Source organism: Gekko japonicus, unplaced genomic scaffold, assembly GCF_001447785.1.
Source record: "Gekko japonicus isolate JY-2015 unplaced genomic scaffold, Gekko_japonicus_V1.1 scaffold12, whole genome shotgun sequence".
NCBI classification, from domain to species: Eukaryota; Metazoa; Chordata; class Lepidosauria; order Squamata; family Gekkonidae; genus Gekko; species Gekko japonicus.
In genome coordinates, this window is record NW_015161947.1 from 124,896 (window position 1) to 147,229 (window position 22,334).

The following is a 22,334-nucleotide window of genomic DNA, read 5'->3' on the forward strand; positions in this document are numbered from 1 at the left end:
CGCCTCCCGCCCCCCCCCCCCCCCCAGCTATATTGTCATCATGGGGGGTGGAAGAGGCCCTGGAATGAAACATCAGAACTCTTGAACAACTGAATGAACGCTGAAACCACTGAGTGACTATGGGGAACTTCTGGACTGGTCCGTCATCTTTGAGGGTTCTTGGAAAAGAAGATCAATGAGCACTTTAAATTTAATTTGTATTGGGATTGGTTTTAAATTGTATAATCATTTTAAACTATATGATATATGTTTTTATTGTTGCAAGATTTCTTGCCTTGTTAGCCGCCCTGAGCCCTACGGGGGAGGGCGGGGTATAAATCTGATTAGTAAGTAAATAAATAAATAAATATACCTTTTCTACCCCACTGTTCCTAGAAGACAGAAAAGTCAATTGGGGTGTTTTACCTGGATCTTAATGTCCATCAGCCTAATAAAGCTACTCTGAAATATTGAAAACCTACACAGTAAACAGAATTCCTACTTGCTCCAATTTTTAGTTTAGAATTTAAGCTATCTGCTGCTCTCTAGTGGACAATAGTAATTACAGATGTGCTTTTATTTAATTAAACCTCTCAGTGGGGTGGGATGAAGAGTAAAGGCAGATGTATGGTGGAGATGCGCACATTTAGGAGGACCTTGGCAGATTTGTAGGCATATCTACTGTTTAGCGGTCTCAGACATATAGCATTATGGCAGACTCACAAAGCAAGCAATAGCTGTCTTGCCAAAACAAGATCATTTGTTAAAGCCACTGCTAGCGGCTGAGCTCTCCCACAGCTGTTCATCATGCAAAAAAATCCCCTGTCCCTCTAGAATCTCCCCCATCCCCCAATCATTACTGTGGAGAATTCTGGCAAAGACCTGTTTGCTTCTCCAGCAGTGGCAGAAACCCAGATGACTAAGGAAAAGCTACCTATCCTGTTAGTCTTAATGGAATTTAATGGACAGTACACAGCCAACATGGCAGCGGAACACTTTCATGCTTCCTGAGAGTTAGTGTTTACCAATATTTCCTTTGAAAACAAAATCAAACTTATCCAGCAGGCTACTTTAATGCTGGGATTAAAACCAAAGTAAAACTAGCTCTGTGTGCCCAAGGAGAGGTGGGCTTATATTCTTCCAGCCAGTAACAGACCCCTACCATGCTGTACAGCAAAATACAGCTGAAGTCAAGGGAATTTCAAGATACTGCCTACAAGGAGGGAAGGTTGGGTGAATGATGCATTGTTTTAAAAAGTCAAGATCCCCACTGGGCCTACAGTAATTCCTTCTATGCCTGCCTAATCCATGGTGAAGAGCTGGCAAATGAAAAGAGTAATGAATTGCATTATAAACACACTAGAGGAACGTAGCATCATTACAACAGAAAGCCTTTACTGTTAAGAAGGTAACAACAGGAGTCAAATGGTTGTCACACGTACAGTTCATACCGCCTCATGGCAAAGGCATTTGGTACCTATGCTACCGACACTTTTTTTTGCCGTGGTCTTTAGGGTTCTCACGTCTGCTGCAGTTCGAACACAAGACTCCCCTTCAGCTGTCAAGGAACTGACCTTGTGCACAGCATTTCAACACTCATGTCACTTGTTTGTAGTAAGACAGCATGTCATCTAAACTGTGGTAAACAGGCTGCTCATTTTGCAAGTCACTGCTGGAGGCCTGAGTGGGCGGGCACCAACTGCTCTGTGAACAGCCACCGTCGGTCTCAGCGGATGGGGAGGGCAAGCTCTCCGCTGGATTCGGTTCCCTTCTGTCATACGAGGATCCAGCTTTGATCCAATTCTGGCTTTTAAAGCCAGGCACTCTGTTTTGACCCATATAATAACTGGAAGGAGGTGCAAATTCTGGGTCCCGTTCATCCCTGAGATCCGACTGCTTCTTTGACCAAAGTCCAAAAGTGAATTCTAGTAGGGGAAAGGAGGGGGAGAAATCACAAGAAAATTCAATGTTTACAATTGAGCAACCCAGTGGAAACCAAGATTGTTTTAACCAAGTTTCCTTCTCCCGGCCCCCACCCTCGGCACATTCTCTCGGCACATTCTAGTGTGTGACTACAGAACTAATTGAAAAGGCAGCTCTGAGGAAAATCCAAATTATGGCCTTCGGTTCTGTGGTAATGCTGGATCTGGTGTGCCCTCTAGTGGCCTTCAGGACAAAAAACATTGTAAGCCACTACTTAAGGCAGTTCAATCCTTCTTTCACACAGCCTTTTTCATTTTAAGAGTCCTCAAGAAATTTAAGTAAGAACTAGATTGTGAGGGAAAAATCAGACTAGAACCCATTCCCCACCTCTATGCATATAGGTTATAGCAAAGTCTTCTCTCCATTAGATAAGCTTTTTTTTTAATACGCGGAACAATTAAACAAGCCGTTCCTACAATGGTAGACTCAAGCTGCAGAGACCTCATACCTATTGATTTTTGTTCTATTGTGACAGCCTTCCAACTCAAGGGTCTTATCGCCTGCTTAACACTCCTGCTCTGGCCTGCAGGCCCTATTCCGCCCTGACCTCCTGCGTTTCCCAAAAACCTTTTCTCTCTGTCCAACCGTCATCACCACCTGACCTTTCTGGGGATTGCCCATGGGGGGGGGGGGATCAGGACTCCCAGCATCCCTTTCCACACTCTGAAGCCTTGCCTCTGTGTCTCCTGCTATCCAGCATTTGGTTACCACAGGGACTGCTTTACTGCCTTGTGCGCCACTGGGGGAATAGCCACTTGCCAACTGGCTGCCCTCCCCTTCCCCCGGGGCATTCCTTTTAAAATAGCATGTCCAAGATGGTGGAGGTCTAAGGGGCACAGAGGACCATTACCAGGATCAAAAGTTATAAAGCATTTAATAAAAAGAACGTGTTCACAAGCATACTTTTAGCACAACACCAAATTAAGCAAGGGATTCAAAAGAAAAGGGTAAAATGCAATTCCTCTGTCTTTCCTCCTATACATGCCTTATCAGTTGTTAAATATAAGGCAGGCTCCTGAGCTTAGAAAGTTACAGATTTTCACAGGAGTTCCATTACCTCCAAGCCTTCTTCTGGTGTGCAGGCCAGCACATGGCAATGGCCGCCTCCTCCAGACCTCAGTTAAGAGCTCTGTCTGCTTTGATGGAATCAGCACCAAAGACAGCCCTTCCTCCTTGCTCCCAGGCCTTTTATTTATTTCCTTCAATTTCCTTCAGTCTCTCTTTCCCCCAGCCACTGACCAGGTCAGGCTGGGACAAAAAACCTTTTCCTGAAGTCCTTCTAGTATTTAATACCTCCAAATTTCTGTTCCCTGCACGGGAAGGGGGGGGGGTTGACTTGTCTTTATAGTTAGAGCTATCAGCATTTGTAAAAAAGGTGGCTGAGGTAGGGCTGGGAAGCAATTGAACCGACTTTCCTCCTCCTGCCTGTTCTCTGCCCAGAGAGAAAAAAACTTTAAGAAACTCCTGGTGAAGGTTTTACTCAGTTCAAACCTCCAAAGATAAAATGCATTTCTTCACATACACTTACCTTTGCCTCTGTCCCATTCACGAACATAGGGTACCCCAGGTTTTGTATCTTTCCGCTCTTGAATGACAACCTCCACTTTCCTGCTTTCTGCAGCAGATCTTGCCACTTCATTGGGGGTGGGTTCAGCAGGTGCTGGCACAACAACCTCTTCCTCTGCTTTGAGAAAGAAAAACAATTACAGCAGATGTTATTCAAAATCCACACTTTGCCAATTCATAGGCGAGTGTGCCCAACTGTTACCCATTAAAGGCAATATTTCTCACTGGGATATCCACTTTTTCCAAAACGCAGTAGGCTCTTGTCCTTTGCTGGGATAGATTCCCAAGATCATCATGAACATTTAAATCCAGGGGTACTGCCCTGACCTGGACCCAAGCAAGCCTGATCTCGTCAGAAGCTAAGCAGGGCCGACCCTGGCAAGTATTTGGATGGGAGACCTCTAAAGAATACCCGGGCCAGAAGGCAGAGGCAGGCTATCAAGCCACTTCTCTGAACCTCCTCCATGCCCCACTAGGAGTCGCCAGAGGTTGCCATGACTTCCAGACACTGGCACACACGCACAAATGAAAAAATACCAGATTTCTTGCAATGGAATGATTGTGACAACAAACAGGCTGGAGACCGCATTGCATGATTGTACCAAGAGCTGCAAGTAAGTGAAATTGCAAGTCATGAATCCTCAAATGGTAAGGTCTGCTGTACAGTAAAAATTACTGTTGATAAAGTTGGAAAATAAACCAAAAGATAAAATAAAAATCACATACTCTACCACAATTACCCACAGGTGCAAAAGGACAGCTCAAAAGATACCTCTTGGCAACATATTTTGGAATGACTGCACTGTCATATAAGAGATGGGGAAAGGCAAGAACACAAATACACCAGCATCCTCTTTCTTATCTAGACCTCATGTACCCTGATTACTCTGTGTTATGAACATGCGTCATTCCTCTCCGTTTCAGCTGCTCTCGCTAGCTTTTCTAGGACCCAGTTCCTTCTCAGTACCAACAAGCTGATAAGGTGCTTAATTAAACAAATACTTGTTTATCTATTTAGTATATTTGTATTCTCTGCTCCCCCCCCCTTTAAATCTGAGGAGATCAGAGTTGTGTGGTTCTCTCCCAGAACAGTGCCACCCACAGCATATGGAGCAGAGATCCATCAGTGGCTATTAGCCACAAGGTATAGATAGGGGCTCTGGGGCAAGTGATGCTCTGTCTTCTTGGTGCTTGGGGGGGGGGTCAACAGTGGGAGGACTTCTAATGTCCTGGCCCCACTGGTGGACCTCCTGATGGCACCTGGTATTTCTGGCCACTGTGTGACACAAAGTGTTGGACTGGATGGGCCTTTGGCCTGATCCAACATTGGCGTCTCTTATGTTCTTATGAGAGTTGCCTGAAGCAGAGGGAAGCACTCCAATAGGTCTTTCTGGAACCAAGGATAGAGTGTAAGGATTAACCTTAGACTGCACACAGACTTCTCTGTATGGGTAAACTGGAGTGGGGGGGCTGGATCCTACAGAACCTCTTGCTGAAGAAATGAGAGAAGCAAAAATGTACCCATTCCTTCTTCTGGCAGGCCTCCTCTCTTCCCCCCATGCTGCATCCCAAAACATTCCTAACGATCCCCAAGAGTGGCTTTTAAGGAATCACAATGAGAGTCAAAAGGCTGCAGAGGAGTTACATTTTGCCACCAGCCAGCTCTGTTCAACATCCTGCAGGATTTCATCCAGTCTGTTTGGCTCCTACTTGTATTCATTTGTACTCTTTCATCACTAGGACTTCTCAGAAGCTTCCTAATAATGCACCTCCTTCCTTCCTTCTTTCCTTGCCAGCCACAAGCTACTAGTGGAACACTTTACCTCAACCACTCACAAGTATATTCCTATGGATGGACAGCACAAGTCAGCTTTGAAACAAAGAAGCTTAATAGGTTGTTTCACAGGCTGAATCAAATGCTCTTTTCTGCCTGGCATAACCAAGACCTCATTTGCATTTCAGTGTCGTGAACACACACGCGTGGATCTTTTATTCTTGGCATTCAAATGATTTCGAAAAGAGCATACCTTCATTTTCTGTGTAGCCCTCTTTTAAGCGCTTTTTTGCCCGAAGCTTGGACAGCCGCGCCTCCAGAACAGCCTTGCGTTTCTCCTTTAAGTGCTCACGTTTTGCTCTCTGGTCTGTGGTCTTAAGAAGTGAAACAAAAGTAGGTCGTTCTGCCACCACTCCAAAATTATACTGCTCACAATACTCACACACAGGGACAATCCATTCGTTAGCCATGTCACTGCCTTTTGCTATTTCTTCCCACATTATTGAAAGGTGAGCCCAAATCTTACAAACAGTTGCTATGGCTACAGTACATATTTCATACAGCTGATGCACAAAAATATGAAACTATTGAAAAAACTGCTTCCCTAGCTTAAATTGGCTCGCTTTGTTTACAGCATCTCTGAATACGTGTGCATTTATTTATTAAACATTTATCCCAGCAATTACTGCAAAGTCTGTGGCTATAATCCTAAACACACTTACTAGGGAGTAAGCCCCGCTGAATTCAGAGGGATTTACTTCTGGGCACACATGCTTAGGACTGGCCTGCATAATTGATTCCGTTGCCCCATGTGCATTACTCAGGTGGCTTTCTGAAAGGCTGGGGCTGGCTATTTTAGGCTATTCAGGGTTACACACCTCAGCAGAGATGAGGGGGGACACTTTTTTTAAAAAAAATTAGCCACCCTCTTCTCATGTACATACTAGGGAAAGCCTCCATACTGAGTACTCTTCTAGCACATGTTTATACTACCTTCAAAACCTCATACCTGATCTCTTAGCATTTCTAATGTTTCCATCTGTTTCCTCCTCAAAGCTTGATCACGGGCAAAGGCAAAATAACCAACACCAAGCTGTCTGGCCTCTGAAAAGGAAAGATTTTGCACACTGTTAGAAAGCAGCACACATTTACAACTTCAGGATGCACATCAATACCGACAGATGTTCAACATCTTCTAGTCAAAGGGATATTCTCTTCGTTTTCAAAGGACTAGAAAGTCTGTATATCATACCTTCAAATATACCATCACTTTTAACCGCCTTTTTGTATTTTCAATGGGTTTTTAGACTCTGCATATACTTACAGGTAGGGTCAAAGACTTCTGCTCTTTGATTGGGATTAGAGAACTGTAGGTTATTCCAGGCCAAATAATTCAGAGCAAGGTGTCCAGTAAACATGCCAGAAGATATTAAACTTATTTTCCCTTCCTGAATGCATAACAACTTGAGAATTCTGTAGGGTCAGAATCCAGCTTCGTGAGCTTCAACAGGGCAGCACACCGAACAGCATTGTTACACTAGGAATAAAACTGCACTCCCCCCCCAAGACAAACACTTCTAACGGAAGGTGTGCACACCATGTTCCCGAATGTCCTCATAATGTATTGGTCCCACAGGTCTCCTCATGGCCTCTTCTTCCTCTTGTTCCCATTGCTGACGCTGAAGTTCCCTCCTCATATCTTCAGACAACAGAGTCTTCTCTTCACTCATTGGCCTAATTAAAACAAAACAGAGGCACTGCTTGAGAACTGGGAAGCAATAAATGATAAGGAAAAAATTACCTGAATAAGACTAACGTATTCTAGGGGAAAACACTCAATAACTGCATTCAGAACAGTTGCCAGAAGACTAGCCCAAACAGAAAAGTCTTCATGTTCTTCTAGAGGACATTCTGCAGAGCTCTGTAGAGCACCCAGTGAGAACATCTCCTTGTATGCCCTTATTAGTTGGCCTTAGAACAGTTAAGAGGGTGCTCTCAGCTGATCTTTAATATGGCAACAGGACACAGGGAGAAGACATGTGCTTCATGGGAAAGAGACTTCATGGTAAGTTCATTCGCAAGCCACTTCTCTGCCTCAACAGGTATACATTTCAAGACCCTTTACTTCTCCTACAGTGCAACACTATGCAGATTTATTCAGAACTCAATTAACTGATTTCCATCCTGCTTTACTACTGCAGATTCAAGGCAGCTTACACCTCAGTAAGATTGCAAAGGACTGTACTGGCAATCTAGCACTGCAGTTCTATGCAGAGTTACCTGAGTTTAAGCTTTAGAGTTGCTCTACATAAGACTGCAGGTACATTCTAGCAATGGGCTGTCTTTGAACAAAGAGCTGCTCAGACAATGGTAACAACTATATTATAACTATTTCCCCCATAATGCCCAGTTTGGCCAGGGCTAGTGCAAAATTAAATGGCTTGAACAAGTGGCTTCCACTTAATATCATGTCCTTAACTGTACTCAAGTTCTATTCACTGATTGAAGGAGGGAGGGGAGAGCCCTACTGGATTTCACTGGGAAGCATTAAAAATCATTCTCATATAGAAGGGCCATTGCTCTAAAAACACTGATAAGATTTCTCTAGATAGTAAATTGGTCTGTGAAGAACACATTAAGAGCCTTTCCCGCCTTACACAGAACATTTCAGATTTTGTCTGCATTATTACCCCAATTTCAAGTAAGTAGAAAGGATTTTAAGCAATAGCAAACGTCCCCATAAACAGCCATCATCGTGTGCTCCTTTTTGAGACATCCTTTTTCATTTCCACAAATTATTTCCCTGTTCTTTAAGTGGCGTACAAAACCCCAAGGCCAATTCTATAACGCCTATTTAAAAAAGACTATATATTTACCTTTCCAGCTACTAGCAGAAAATGGAGACACTGCAGTCGACATATATTTCACCCTAAGACTTTAACACTACTGGAAATCATAATGTAATGTAATCAGGAGAACTACAGCTGTGCCTTAAGAAAAACAGACTTTACAACCTGAGAGTCTAAATCTTGCAACTGGAATATAATGTGGGAAAGGCAATGATGCATTCTCCTGTTTAATATATGCATCTTGGGAATGAAAAGGAGAAACACACGGTTACAAATTTGTGTTACTGATACAAATGGAGTATGAAGGGCACAGAGGTAGGAAACAAGAACAATGGAGAGGCCATGACCTGGAAAGCCCAGGCAAGCCCAATCTCGTCAGATCTGAAATGCTAAGCAGGGCAAGTACTTGGATGGGAGACCTCCAAGGAATACCAGGGCTGGGATGCAGAGGCAGGCAATAGTAAGCCACCTTTCTGAAATGTCTACGCCCCACTAGGGATCGCCAGAAGTCAACCATGACTTCCAGGCATACACACATACACATACAAAATACACACAAAAAACAACGACATGGAGAGCAAAGACATTTTGCCCACCCCCCCGCTCCTCAGAGTCCCAGCCTTCTCTAAATTCGACACAGTTAGAAGTTACCCGAGATATTTTCTTCTCCCAGCAATCCTGTAGGCAGAAACTCTGGTTTTTCCAAGAGCTTACATACTCTGTATCATGTCACCAGAATTCGTAGCACGATCACATTATCATCCATCTCAATTGCAGCCAAGAGAATTTAAGAAACCTGCTCTCTTTCATTCTCTGTCTCTTCCCTCCACACTAGCCTTTTCCTCCATGACTGACATTTACTCCTGGGAACCTACAGACTTATATTCCCTATGAATTCTCCCCACTGCTAGGCAATTCAGAGCAGCTATTTAGTAAGCGTTTTAAGGTTCCAGCACCAGCTCTTTGCTGCTGTAACAGTTGTGCCTCTCCTCTGTGCTCTCCTTCACCACCCCTCTGCCCCTCTCTGCCTCATCTGCTCTGTTGAAACTGATAAGGGAGAGAGTGTTGCCCGTTTTACCTATCAGAGTGTGCACTGGCACTACTGATACACAGGCAGCAAAAGGGGGGGGGGGGGGGAAGGAGAATGACTGCCCACAATATCAGGACCAAGGAAAGGAGGTAACCACCACAGACCTCCCTCTGCTTTTCAAAACTGGTGACCAAGTGGGAATACAGTGCTGTATATGATGGAACTGGTATAAGGAGACTCTCAGCAATATTCTCCTGCAATTCTCCCTCGCGCCTCCTACCACACACTAGCTTCCACCCCAACAGGGAAACACAAATTGCAGCTGAGCTTGACAGCTAAGTGGTATTCTCTACTAAGGTCAGGGGTCATTTCGTAGAAAAAGAGCTAGGGGAACTCATTAGCATAACTCATTAGCATATGCCACACACCCTGACATCAGGGGCCCGGCGGTGGACCTGCAAGGCCAACGGGAGTGCGAGGAAGCCCCGCCAAGGCCCTCCCTGGCCCCAAGCAGGCAGGGGTGGGGAGAGGCGGGGAGGAAGCAACTTACCCTCCCTCTTCTCCTGCCTCCTCCTGGCTGAATGAGGGCTGGAAGCGGGGCGGCCGGAAGCAGGGGGCGGGGCTTCATCATGTGCCCCACCCCCCTGCACCTCACCCGGGGGAACTGCGTTCCCCCGCGTTTTGAACTCTGACTAAGGTAAAGGTTTCCCTTGTTTGAAAGCTAGTCGAATCCAACTCTAGGGGACTCTGCTCATCTCCTTTTCCAAGCCAAAGAGCCGTCGCTGTCCGAAGACGTCTCTGTGGTCATGTGGCCGGCATGACTAAATGCCGAGGCACACAGAATTCTGTTACCTTCCCACCAAAGTGGTACCTATTTCTCTGCTTGCAATTTCTTGCTTTTGAACTGCTGGGTTGGCAGGAACTGGGGCCAGAGATGGGAGCTCACTCTGTCACGTGGCACGAGGGTCTCGAACTGCCAAACTACAGACCTTCCGGTCTGCAGCTCAGCCTCTTAACCTCTGAGCCACCTAGCCAACAGTAAATATTACCTGTAAAATAAGTGCTAACTATGTATGTTGATAGATTTATGGGAGGGGCATTTCACTCCACTGGGAAGGTAAACTATATAAAAATCAGCTAAGACAGCATCAACTCCCCACCATCCTGAGGGAAGCCAGGGTAGATGATGGGGAGAAAAGAGGGATAGGGGGAGAGAAAAAATTACTACTTTTATTCACTATGTGAGATGCTTCAGGCAAGTTATCTGGAGAGGCAGCATATAAATCTTCTAAATAAAAATGTGTATGTTAAGTGCCGTCAAGTCACTTCTGACTTATGCCGACCCTATAAATTAATGACCTTCAAAACATCCTGTCATCGACAGCCCTGCTCAGGTCAGCTGCATTATCAGTGCTACTGATAATTTTCAGATGCGTTATCAGTGCTACTGTCCCATATTTGCAAGAGTCTACAAGAGTAACTATGCACACTGGGACCAACATCACCTCTTCCCCTGAAGTTCTTTATCCATTTGAAGTAGATGTGGCAAATCCTTCTTCATACAACGTCTTGATCTGCCCAAGGAGTCCACATAGTCAACCCTAGAATTGAAAGCAAAATGAACATCATACAGAACCCCAGACTTATTCACTGGACAGATACTGCTTACAGAAACCAATAACTGTACAACCACACACACCCTTTTAAGGGCTCCTCTTTTCAGTCTGTAGTTGTTAATTACTAGGATGGATGTAACTTAGTGCAATCCTAAGAAGTGTTATACCCTTCTAATTCCACTGACTTCATCGACATAGAAAAGTATAGCTCTGCTTAAGATTGCACTCAATTACCTCCATTCTAATAACTCACAGCCACAGACTGAAGCCAGTACCCCTTAAAAACAGTTGGCAATGAGTTAAATTTTTAAAAGCAAGTCATTGTGAGGCAGCAATCTGCTTAGATAAGGTAGCTGGAGAAATGGTAACAAGTTATAATGACACTTCACTTTCTAACTTTACTGGCACAGAATATCTGCTCCCTGTGGCGAGAAATAACGATCCAGCATTGAGTTTCCACACTAATATTACACTGCAACAATAGACTTCAATTATCAGGCCAAGACTCATTTGGTGATTGCTTCAGCAATTGTTCCGCTATTTTAATGAAAGCTGAAAACAAATGCAATGCGGGACTTCCGTCGAAGTTCTTTTGATGTAGAACTGTTTCTCCCCACCCCTAAAAATTCACTACTGAAAACGGTTAGAGATTCAGATAAATGACAGTATTTGCTGCCCATTAATAGTGGCAGGTATTCTTTAGCACTGAACTCTTCCCCAATTATTTACAGTGGCGCAGACACACAGCTGTCCAAGTGCTGATGGGCCCAGCATGCAGTGCTAATGATGGACCATTAATGATTTATGCTTCCATTAAGTTGCTTGTAACAAGAATGCGAAGGAGACAGAAGTGGCAGTTTGCTTTCTTTTTAGTTCTTGAAAATAGTTGTTGCTTTTGGGGGGCTCCTGCTGATGAGCGCACAGTTGGAATATCAGAAACAAGTTTCTTCAAGGATTATTTCCCCCCTCCAACTATTGCAACAGATCTTTCGAGACTTGCAGCTTTCCCAAAACTTTTGTTCTAGGTGGAACCTCAGTAAATACATTTCCAGTTATTCAGAAACCCCAAATCATGGGGTAGTTACGCATATGCACTTTCTGCCCCAAGACATTAAATTTGGTAATGAAATGACTCACCTGCTCATGATGGCCTAGGATACCAATTATGTGGCCTGGGGACTACTCAACCAGTTCTGCCTAGGAAAGACTGATGGACACACATACCCTGTTTCCCCGAAAATAAGACCTACCCAAAAAATAAGCCCTAGTAGGATTTCTATGCATTTGTGGTATAAGCCCTAGTGTGTCTTCTTGAGAAAAAAATAAATATAAGACAGTGTCTTATTTTCGGGGGAACACGGTACTTCTAGGTATGCGCTTTGTTCACATGGACCCTTGTGATATATTAAAAGACAGATAATGTTTTTTTCCTAGCATAAGCTTCCACGGATTATAACCCAGTTCACCAGATAATTATTGCTATTAGAAAGGATAACCGGTAATATATTTAAGGAATCCAATACATAACAAATAGGGGTCTCGTGAACCAAATTCCAGCTGGTTAATTTAGTAGCTTCTATACATGCTAATGTATACATGCTGTTTGGGGAAAAAATACTACAACAGAACTGCAGTCTAAACTGAAGTAGAAGGCAGTTTCCAGTTATTACAGAAGAGCTTCACCTTATTAGGAAATCACAGTTCACTTTGTGTGTCCGACAAAGTGGGCCATGGCTCAAAGAAGCTCATACCCAATAAACCCATTATTATTTAAGGTGTCCCAAGAGTCCTTGTTGTTTTCACCTTCTACTGGAATCTCTTCTGCAAGGCCAGGAGAATGACATGGCAAGATATCTCCTGATAGGAAGGAAAGTTTATCACAGACTCTAAGGAACTGCCAAAAGAGCTTCCTGCAGAGATTCGGGAGCTTTTGTTTTTTTTAATGCTAAGTGATGCAACAATAAGAATCTAGAGAAATCACACGAAACAAGATTGTACCCCTACAATGTTACCACTGACCATTCTTCAGTGGGGTCCCGCGGAGGCGGAATCTCTGCTTCAGAGAGTCTCTCGTCTTCGTTCTCCTTCTCAGCTGCTTTCCTAGCAGCTTCATTTGCACACAGCTCTTGTACCTCTCTCTGCTTGTCTATGATCTTTTGAGTGAAATCCACAAGGTACAAATCCTCAGTTTCTTCGTCTACAACAGAAAATCAATTCTTAAATAACAGGCATCGAAAAGCACCCAGCTGAGATAGGAGTCAATATGAAATTGCAGCAATCAGCGCTATTGCTGCTGACAATGCCCTTGACTACAATACAGGACGCTGGGCAGAACACAATAAAACTACCCAAGCAAACCCCATGCTACAATAGCCAAGCATAATTATGGATTGTGTTGTTATGTCAAGGAAAGGGCCCAGAGCTCATGGAATATTTTCTTCTATGGCCCGTGACTTGCAACTCCAACTCAACAATCAAATATTCCTGTAGCCAGAATTAAAGGTTACAGGGAAAGTGCAGCTGCCACTGAATACAGCAGCCCTGCACCACCTCCTCACCTCCTCCATGATAACATCTAGTAATACAAGACCCAGGGTGTGATGCCATCACACTGTGAACATCCCGGCACCCACAAGAAACAGCCAATGAAGTGGAGCTAGGGTGGAAAAACTCACATTCAGCTGACATCACACCCCGAATTTTGTATACTAGATATTTATTTATCTGATTTATACCCTGCCCTCCCTGCTGGAGCAGGCTCAGGGCAGCTTACATATAATGCAGTAGCTAAAAAAACAATATAAATAAAAATTAAAAAACACAACATAAGGTGCTATTGAACCATTTAAGTGGCAATGGCAAAAGCAAGGTAGCATCAACATACTAGTAAATGCAGTCGGTAACTGATTTTAAAGTCGGCGAAGCTCAGGCTGTCAGTAGTGGTATTGGGCACAGGGCCTTAGTGTGTTGGGTGCAACTCCTTAACTAAAGGCCTGGTGGAAGAGTTCTGTCTTACAGGCCCTGCGGAACTATAAAAGGTCCCGCAGGGCCCTGAGGTCTTCCGGGAGCTCATACCACCAGCACGGAGACGCTACTGAGAAGGCCTTGGCTGAAAGAGAGATACAGGGCTCCTTTTTTGTGCCCTGCACCTCCCATATACCCAGGGCTGGCAATCATTTGTAGACAGAAGAAACTATACACTCCATGAGCTAGTAACAGCATATTTGAGAGCTGAGAAACTTTTACAATGGATCTGTACACCTCCAAATCACTTTTGGTCACACCTATGCTTTGAGGTGAAGTTAATGCTTTATGAATGAGGCTCGCAGCATATTTTAAAATGTTGATGCAAAAGTGTCAAGGCTTAAGAAGTGTCTGCATACCATATCGAAATAAGTGTGATGTTGTGGAACATTATTATAACACAATACAGTCTGATTACTTGTGTTAAACCACCATAATCAGCAAGCAATTGTACTACTTCCAGCGTACAACGTTATGCAATTTCTCCCCTGTCCATAAGCATATTTAAATACACCAACTCATCTGCCCATAGATATAACCGTGTTCCCCCCCCCATAAGAATACAAAGACCCATTTACCTATGAGAGTCCCTGTCAGTCCCTATCAAAACAAAAAATACTGTGTTTACAAGGTCTTACACAACAGTACTTACTGCACTGATTTGAGTAAACATTCTACAGGTAGAAAGATAAGACCAACTCTATCTCTGGAATGAATAGCTGGCCAGAATGTATTGGCCTCCCTCTACGCTCACAGAAAAGGGTTAAGGAGACATTATAGAGATAAACAAATGCTTATTTTACTTCCTAAGCTGCCACTAAAGGTGATAAACAAGGGGTGGAAGCATTGTCTGGCATCCTCTTTACTAGGAAATATTTTGAGGATCTCATAAACATCATGGTAACCCAGTCAATGCTTTCTTTCATGACATTCTGCATCTTAACTGATAAGAGTCAGCTGCCCAGTACTTTTGTATCACTATGCTCCCATGAGGTGAAAGGAACTGCAGAATTTGTCCTGGCCTGTTGACGCAAATGCCAACACTGTTGTTTTAGGCATGCATAATAAAGCATTAGCATAAAGGAGATGCCTACAGCAGCCAAAGCCTACAACCCTTTGTATGTGTAAAACCATCAACTGAATATCAATTACCAGCAAATCTGATAATAAACATTACCATGATGATTTTGTAAGGTACATACACATCTATACTCAAATTAATAGAATCATGTGAGTTAACTTCCCATATGAAAAGGGAACTACTGATTAATGAAGTTTGATGGACATGGCTCTATAATTAAGAGTACATGAAGGGGGGGGAGAGACATTAAGAAATTGGACAACTAACTTAGCTTGGCTTAGAGAGTATATTAAGCATGTATAGTGTTTTTTCCAAGGGCTCAACTCTGTTCACATCGTTCTCTCAATTATATTTAAGAACATACGAACATAAGAGAAGCCAATGTTGGATCAGGCCAATGGCCCAACCAGTCCAACACTCTGTCACACAGTGGCCAAAAATACCAGGTGCCATCAGGAGGTCCAGCAGTGGGGCCAGGACACTAGAAGCCCTCCCACTGTTGCCCCCCCAGCACCAAGAATACAGAGCATCATTTGCCCCTATCTATCCCTTGTGGCTAATAGCCACCGATGGACCTCTGCTCCATATGCTTATCTAATTCCCTCTTGAAACCATCCATGCTTGTAGCCGCCACCACTTCCTGTGGCAGTGAATTCCATGTGTTAATCACTCTTTGGGTGAAGAAGTACTTCCTTTTATTCGTTCTAACCTGACCGCTCAGCAATTTCATTGAGTGCCCACGAGTCCTTGTATTGTGAGAAAGGGAGAAAAGTACCTCTTTCTCTACCTGCTCTATCCCATGCATAATCTTATCAACCTCGATCACCCCTCAGCCGTCGTTTCTCCAAGCTAAAGAGCCTTCTAAGATACATTAACTGTTGTTCACATATGAAAGACAGGAGGGATAAGGTAAGGCCACCCCATGAACTCACAGCTGATTCAACACCTGAGTGAGGAACTTCCTTGTTCACAGCTAGTTCTGTTGACCAGCAAGCCACTGATGTGTTACAAAAATTGGTACACAGAGGAAGGACTATGACTGGCAAAAGTGCTGAAGGGGAAAGACATCCTCCTCTAAGCTACCTTGCTTAGAGACAGATACAAGCTTCCCTTCCCAGTCACTGAATCATGCATCAATAGAACCTTTTCTTAGGCTTACAGATTTCAAATGCAAAGATAGAACCGAAAGCCAATATAATTATTTTTCATGTGAGTTCGCAAACAAAACTTTCTTTCAATGCAACAGTTACCACATGAAAAAGCTCTATCATTTTCAAAATAAAGGACCATCTTTCTTAATGACAGAAGAAATTACTTTGAAATGTATTTTAAACCTATAGGACAGTTGCAACCGAAAACTGCATTGCGATGCCTGAAGCACTGTGAGGCATGGTGTAGCAGTTAAGGGAACAGGGATCTGGGAGACTCGGGTTTGAATGGCCTCCCTGCCATGGAACATTATTGCTAGGTGAACTCGGGCCAGTTACATATTCTCAGCCTAAACTACCTTACAGAGTTGTTGTGAGGATAAAGTGGAGGCAAGAACAATGTAAGCCACTTTGGGTCCCATTGGGGAGAAAGATGGGGTATGAACAAAATAAAACAAAATAAAACATGGCTACTCCAAAATCCCAATAGGCCCAAGGGTAGTGATCCCTGGTAAGAGTGGTTTGGGCTGATGTAACATCAGACAGATAGGAACATAGTTTTAATTACCTGGAAAGTCTCCTTTTGTCATCTTCTCATACAGTTTTGCTTTCTCTTCCAGTTTCTGTCTACAAAATAAACCCCAAAACACAGCCTTGTAAATCTGAATTTGCCACTCCACGGCAGTAAGCCTTTCACCATTTCGAACCCAGGAGACAAGTGTCATTTCTTGGAGCCAAAATACATAGCCAAAAATGTCACCACACAATACTAGCCATGCTGTCCTCAGTACACACATGCCTTTAATTGCATGGAGGACTCCAGGGGTAATAATTCACCAAGTAAAGCAGTAATTAGCTAACAATAAATCCCACGATCATAGGTACACTTATTCAAGTGGTTGCACAGAGAGAGGACAGAAAACAAATCCAGCTGCATATAATTCTCAGCATGCTTTGGAAGGTCATCTCTCTCACATACGTGTCCAGACTCAAGAGCCAAGACTGCAATCCTCAGTACTTGTTAGAGAGCAAGTCGCACTGAATCAAACTGAATTGACTTCCAAGTAAACATATCATCACAAAGTACAGAGGACTGTATTTATTCCAAAGCCATTTGTCACATGAGAAACTGAACTCCCCCCTCCCCACAAGTACAAGAGTCTGAAACACATCATTAGAAATGGCCTCCAGAGTCTGAACCACGTTATTAAAAATGGCCTCCAAATATGCGTTAGTGGTCAAGATATTCCTGCAAATATCCCCCTTCACAAATTCTTGGCCATCTGGCCTGAGGATGATCATCAGTTATAGCCGTGTGTATTTCAAAGTCTGGAGCACAGTTGGTTCCAGAAGCAAACAGCCAAGTTGACACCACGATCCTACTTTCCAAATAGTATAACCAGTCAAATGCCAACTGAATAATGAACATTCAAACCTGCTCTTCACACAAGTGAAGAATTACCTTGCTTTATCCAATGTTTGCTGCTCTTCTATCTTCTGCTCAGCATCTTTCTCAGCTCGATCTGAAACACCTTTGTTCTGCTTAGTCCAGATGCTTGGCTTCTACAATATTTGGTTTTCAAAACAAAACAGACTTTGGAGTAAAACAGACTTCCTAACATACGTTTTATGCCCATCTAATAATTGTTTCACCCCAAAAATTAATCAGTGATAGATTTGTTAGAGCAGCAATAGGCAATATAGTATCCCCTGGCTGCATTAAGCCTTCTGAGGCTTTCCCCATGCAAAGTTTTTTCCATCTACAATAACATGTCTACAAATAAGTTGCCACACAGTAGCATGGAGCTGAGTCCCCCTTACTTTAAAAGAAGGTGCATTTAACAGCATACAGTGGTTCGTTTTACTTTTAGTGCCTTCCTTGAAATGGAATATTTTTGTTTTGTTCCCCATTTGTGATTCAAGAGATTTTGGAAATTCTCATTATATAAATAGTAACTAGCAGTAACAACTTGAAACTCATTACTTTTTATCCTTAACAAACAGTAAGCATAAATGTATGTGTCACTAAGAATTTAATCCAAAAACAAAATTCTAAATCCTTCTTTTAAAAAACTAACATCCTGGAACAGCAGAATTACAGATTAACAATTAATTGCATTTCATTTTGAAAAATTAAAAAAACCAGTGAATTACAGGCTAATCAACACTTCAAACTGTATCAATGTTTAGCTCACTAACCTAGAACTTATTTGATTTCTGGACATAGTACAAAGCCCATCATCTCTCACACGTTGTTCAGGGAAAAGTGGTACTCTTGCATTACAGCCCACTGCTTTCAATAACATAATTCAGTCAATCAGATGTAAAATGGGCTAACATCTGGATTTATAAATATTATGAAGCTAAGTGAAAAGTTATTGGTCAGAACATCTCAGTAAATAATTATTACATTAATCTGTTGATTAACAAAAATACCAACTACTACCTAATAATGTCCAGCTTGTATGTTCAACATATTCAGAAATGTTCATTACACTGTCACGACTAAATTGACACTCTTTTAAATTTTCTCTTTTTACCTTTGGTGGGTCAGAGCCATAGGTACTTTGGATGCACAGAAGAAGTGAGAGATCTCCATTTACTAGGAACTGGTATAGATTAAAGGCTATGACAATGACCTCTGGGGTACCTGTAAAAAATTCTCTCACTCAGTGGTGTTAGGCAAGCCTCAGCTCCTCTGTGGACAATAACTTACCTACCTAATGGGGTTATTGCAAGGATTTCTGTGACAGTGTATGTAAAAGCAGAAATCTGAAAGTCCAATATAAACACTAGATACCATCATCAAAACGGTAGTTTAAAATCTCAGAAGTAAACTTTCAAATAACTAAGTATTCTCTCTGCTTGGGGAAAAAAATCATTTTGACGGAGTCTAATTTGACATGACTTCTTGTTTCCTTCATTTTAAACAATATTTGGACCAAACCTGTTAGGGTCCCAAGTCTCTATATACTTGGAAAGAAAACTATTAAAATTCAAGATGTGGGGTAACCAATAATTTCGATTCATCTACCTTGTTTGTTGCTTTGGTTTTTACAAAGGTTCCAGCATCTTTCAGAATTTTTTCTTTTTTGAACTCTTCTTGTTTTCGGAAAAGCTCAGCTTTCAAGTCTACCAGCTGGATGAGGTCACAGTAAAGAAACAAAAAAAGGTCACTTCACAACAGAACAAGAAACATAAGAATTTTACTAGAAAAAAACCTCTGCATGTTTACAACTACAGTCAGATACTAAAAGCAGCAACACTAGCGTCCTTCGGAAAATCAAACATATCTGTTAGGGTGTAATCATGGCTGCATAGCATGCAGTCCAACAGAATCATGTGGTACAGTCTGCAGCTGCCTCCCATGAGGTTGGGGGAGGGACGTACTGCCCAGCTTGTGCTGGAAACCTGCTTGTGCTGTATTATTTTATTAGAATTATATGCCACTCCATTCCCTGCCAAGCAGCACTCAGGGTGGCTTATAACAATCAAAATACAATAAGTTTGACATATTACAGCTTTAAAATCCACATTATTATAATTTAAAGCCTAAAACTTCTTTACTGCTGGCCAAGGACAGCAGGATCGTTCTGGGGCCAGGGGTCACTAATAAGTTGTTTCTGGAGAAGAATAAGGCTCTCTGAGGGGTGTATAGAGAGAGGCCATCCCACAAATATGATGGTCCCAGACCATTTAGCATTTTAAAGGTAAGAACCAAAACCTTGAGTCTGATTTGGTACTCAAACTGGAGCCAGTGCAGTTGATAGAGGACTCGCGCCACCACATTCTGGACCAGTTGAGGCTTCTGGAGCAAGTTCAAGGGCAGCCCTGCACAGAGCAAGTTACAGTAGTCTAATCTAGAGGTGACTGTTGCATGGATCACTGTGGTCAGGACCACATGGGACTTGGTAAGGGGTCAGTTGCCAGCCTTGGTAAAGATGGGAAAACAGTGCCCTGGCCATATGTGACCTGAGTCTCCAACAAAAGGGAGGCATCACACCCAGAATCTTGACAGAGGAAGCTGGTACTAGCTGTACTCCTTCAAGAGGGAAAAGCTGAATTCCCCGACCCAGACACCCCCAGCCTAGCCACAGGACCTCCATCTTGTACAAAGTAATGACTAAGCTTGGTATTAGTATGTACAATATATATGTACTTCACCCAACGACTGTGATCCTCCCCAGAACATTTGGGAGAAACAAGGATCAAGGATGTAAAACAAACCATACAGCTGTCCTAGGCCTGACAACTAAAAGTCTGTAAGGTTGGCACCAAGCAAGCCTCCATAGGAAGTTAGTCACATAATCCTGGAACCATGACAGAAAAGGCCCCATCATGACTGGTGTTCATCTACCTAGGTTCTGGTCATGGGGTTTAAGTAGGGCCTCTGATGACCATCTCAATTGACAGGCAAATGCAACTTACCTTGCGGATTTTGTTGAAAGTTCTGATAGCACGGATATTCACTAGCAGGAACTCATTTCGGCCCCTCAAGAATTAGTAGAGAAGGTCGAGAGGAAAACAAAAAGCCAGGCACAATTCATGCCCCCAAATCCACCCTCGATACAATGTTCAGCCCTGGTACATATGATGCATGCGCTGGTTCTCACAAATACATGTTTTTTAAAGTCCCATAGGACTCTTGTGCCATGCTCCATTTTTAAAGCATCCTGCCCGTGAACAAAGCACCACATTCCAGTACCACAGACTAAGACCTCCAGACGGCCACTCCTTTTTAGGAAAGGCAAAAAGAACTCGGGGCACCTTAGAGGCTGTTTCGGAAGCTTTTCTGTGAACTAGACAAGGCTTAATAAGGGTAGAGCCAAAGTAGGGGAGAAGCAGCGAAATCATCCCTCCCTCCCAACTCACCGAAGAAACTGTCACGTCCAGCGGCTTCTTCCTACGATCCATGATGGCGGCAGCTGCTGTTTACCGGTCCAGCAACGAAAAACGAGCGACATACAAACAGGCTAAACTAGACCGAAAAAAACCAACCTTCCTCGGCCACTTCCGGTCAGACACGTAAAGTGCAGTTTCCGCAGTAGCGACAAGCTCGTAGGGCCGGAAGAACAGCTTATCACGACAATGCCGGAAAGCAGGGCGCTCCTAGGGTACGGTTGTGTCGGGTCTGCGGCTGGTGAAGGGGATGTTGCGACTGCGCAGTAAGAAGAGATTAGGGGAGGGAGGGAGGTGTCGGTGCAGGCGGAATCATAGTGATAGCGAGCTTTTCCTGAAACACCTGCCGTTCCTTATGGAGACCATCGTCTCGCGAATATCAATGGGATAGGATGCGAGTTACAAACTACCTAAATCGCTGGCTGTCATGTTGCTTCCAAAGTAAATTGCTGAAGTAGCGTATGCCAATCCTATTTTAATGGACGTAAACTCCTATGTTCCTGCACAGGTGTTTTTTTTAATAATACTGCTAGCTGGACTATTGTTTTTAATAATGCTGATTTACTAGTTTTTCATCTTATTCTGCCTCCAGTAAGTTCAGCCCCCCCCCCCCCCCCGCGCTTCAGCGAATTAGTTCTTTTCTTAAACCCAGTTTTCTGTAAGGAGGATGGTAACCAGAGACCGAGCTTTTTTAGTGGTGGTGCCTTGCCTTTGGAAGTTGAGGTTAACTTTTTGTTCAGCACTACACCCAGGCAATTTTTTTACCCCGAGTTTTAATTAAGGGACTACATTGTTTTTGCTGCTTTACAGCCTGCTTCTAGGCTGAGAACTCTTTTTAAGAAAATCATATATAGTTTTGTGCTGTATTTATACCCTGGTTTGTTTTTAATGGCTTGTTTAGGTGTGATTTTAGTTGTGAGCTTCCTCTGAGAGGTGGCATACAAACATTTACCTTATATCAGCCACATGAGGTAGGTGAGGCAAATGTAGTGACTGAGCCTAGGACACCAGTGAGATTTATGAGGTATCTGTATGTATTGTAGTGCTTTTATCCATTGTTCTAGTGATGTACTTTTGTATACTTATATTCATTGCAAGCTGTTTTGTAACTAAATAGCACAATTGGACACAAATGTCCTTATTGAATACATGAATTCGTTGTAGTGTTGCTTAAAAATAAGGTATATTAAACCTGGCAGAACTTAACTACAGCAGAATGTTATTGGGGTGCATTGCTAAGTCTGGGTTGGGAAACACCTGGAGAATTTGGGGGTGGAGCTTGAGGAGGGTCATAATGCCATAGAGTTCAACTTCCAAAACAGCCATTTTCTCCAGGTGAACTGATCTCTTATCACCTGGAGATCAGTTGTAATAGTGGGAGATCT

At 43.1% G+C, this 22,334-nt stretch overlaps 1 protein-coding gene across 2 annotated transcripts; it reads right to left on the reverse strand.

The window, feature by feature from the left end:
* Nucleotides 1-1,350: 1,350 nt before the first annotated feature.
* On the reverse strand, nucleotides 1,351-21,053 carry CCDC174 (coiled-coil domain containing 174). Of its 2 annotated transcripts, none has more exons than XM_015429373.1 (11): nucleotides 20,923-21,053; nucleotides 19,085-19,189; nucleotides 17,513-17,613; nucleotides 16,619-16,677; nucleotides 12,817-12,994; nucleotides 10,687-10,782; nucleotides 6,900-7,036; nucleotides 6,312-6,406; nucleotides 5,556-5,676; nucleotides 3,491-3,643; nucleotides 1,351-1,904 (listed from the first exon to the last, which is right to left on the reverse strand). In XM_015429373.1, the coding sequence occupies exons 1-11, from the start codon at nucleotides 20,962-20,964 to the stop codon at nucleotides 1,576-1,578; spliced, it is 1,416 nt and encodes a 471-aa protein (XP_015284859.1). In that variant the 5' UTR covers nucleotides 20,965-21,053; the 3' UTR covers nucleotides 1,351-1,575. The 2 variants fall into 2 exon arrangements, with proteins under 2 accessions (XP_015284859.1, XP_015284858.1); XM_015429372.1 differs by having other exon boundaries at nucleotides 3,491-3,646.
* Nucleotides 21,054-22,334: the final 1,281 nt, after the last annotated feature.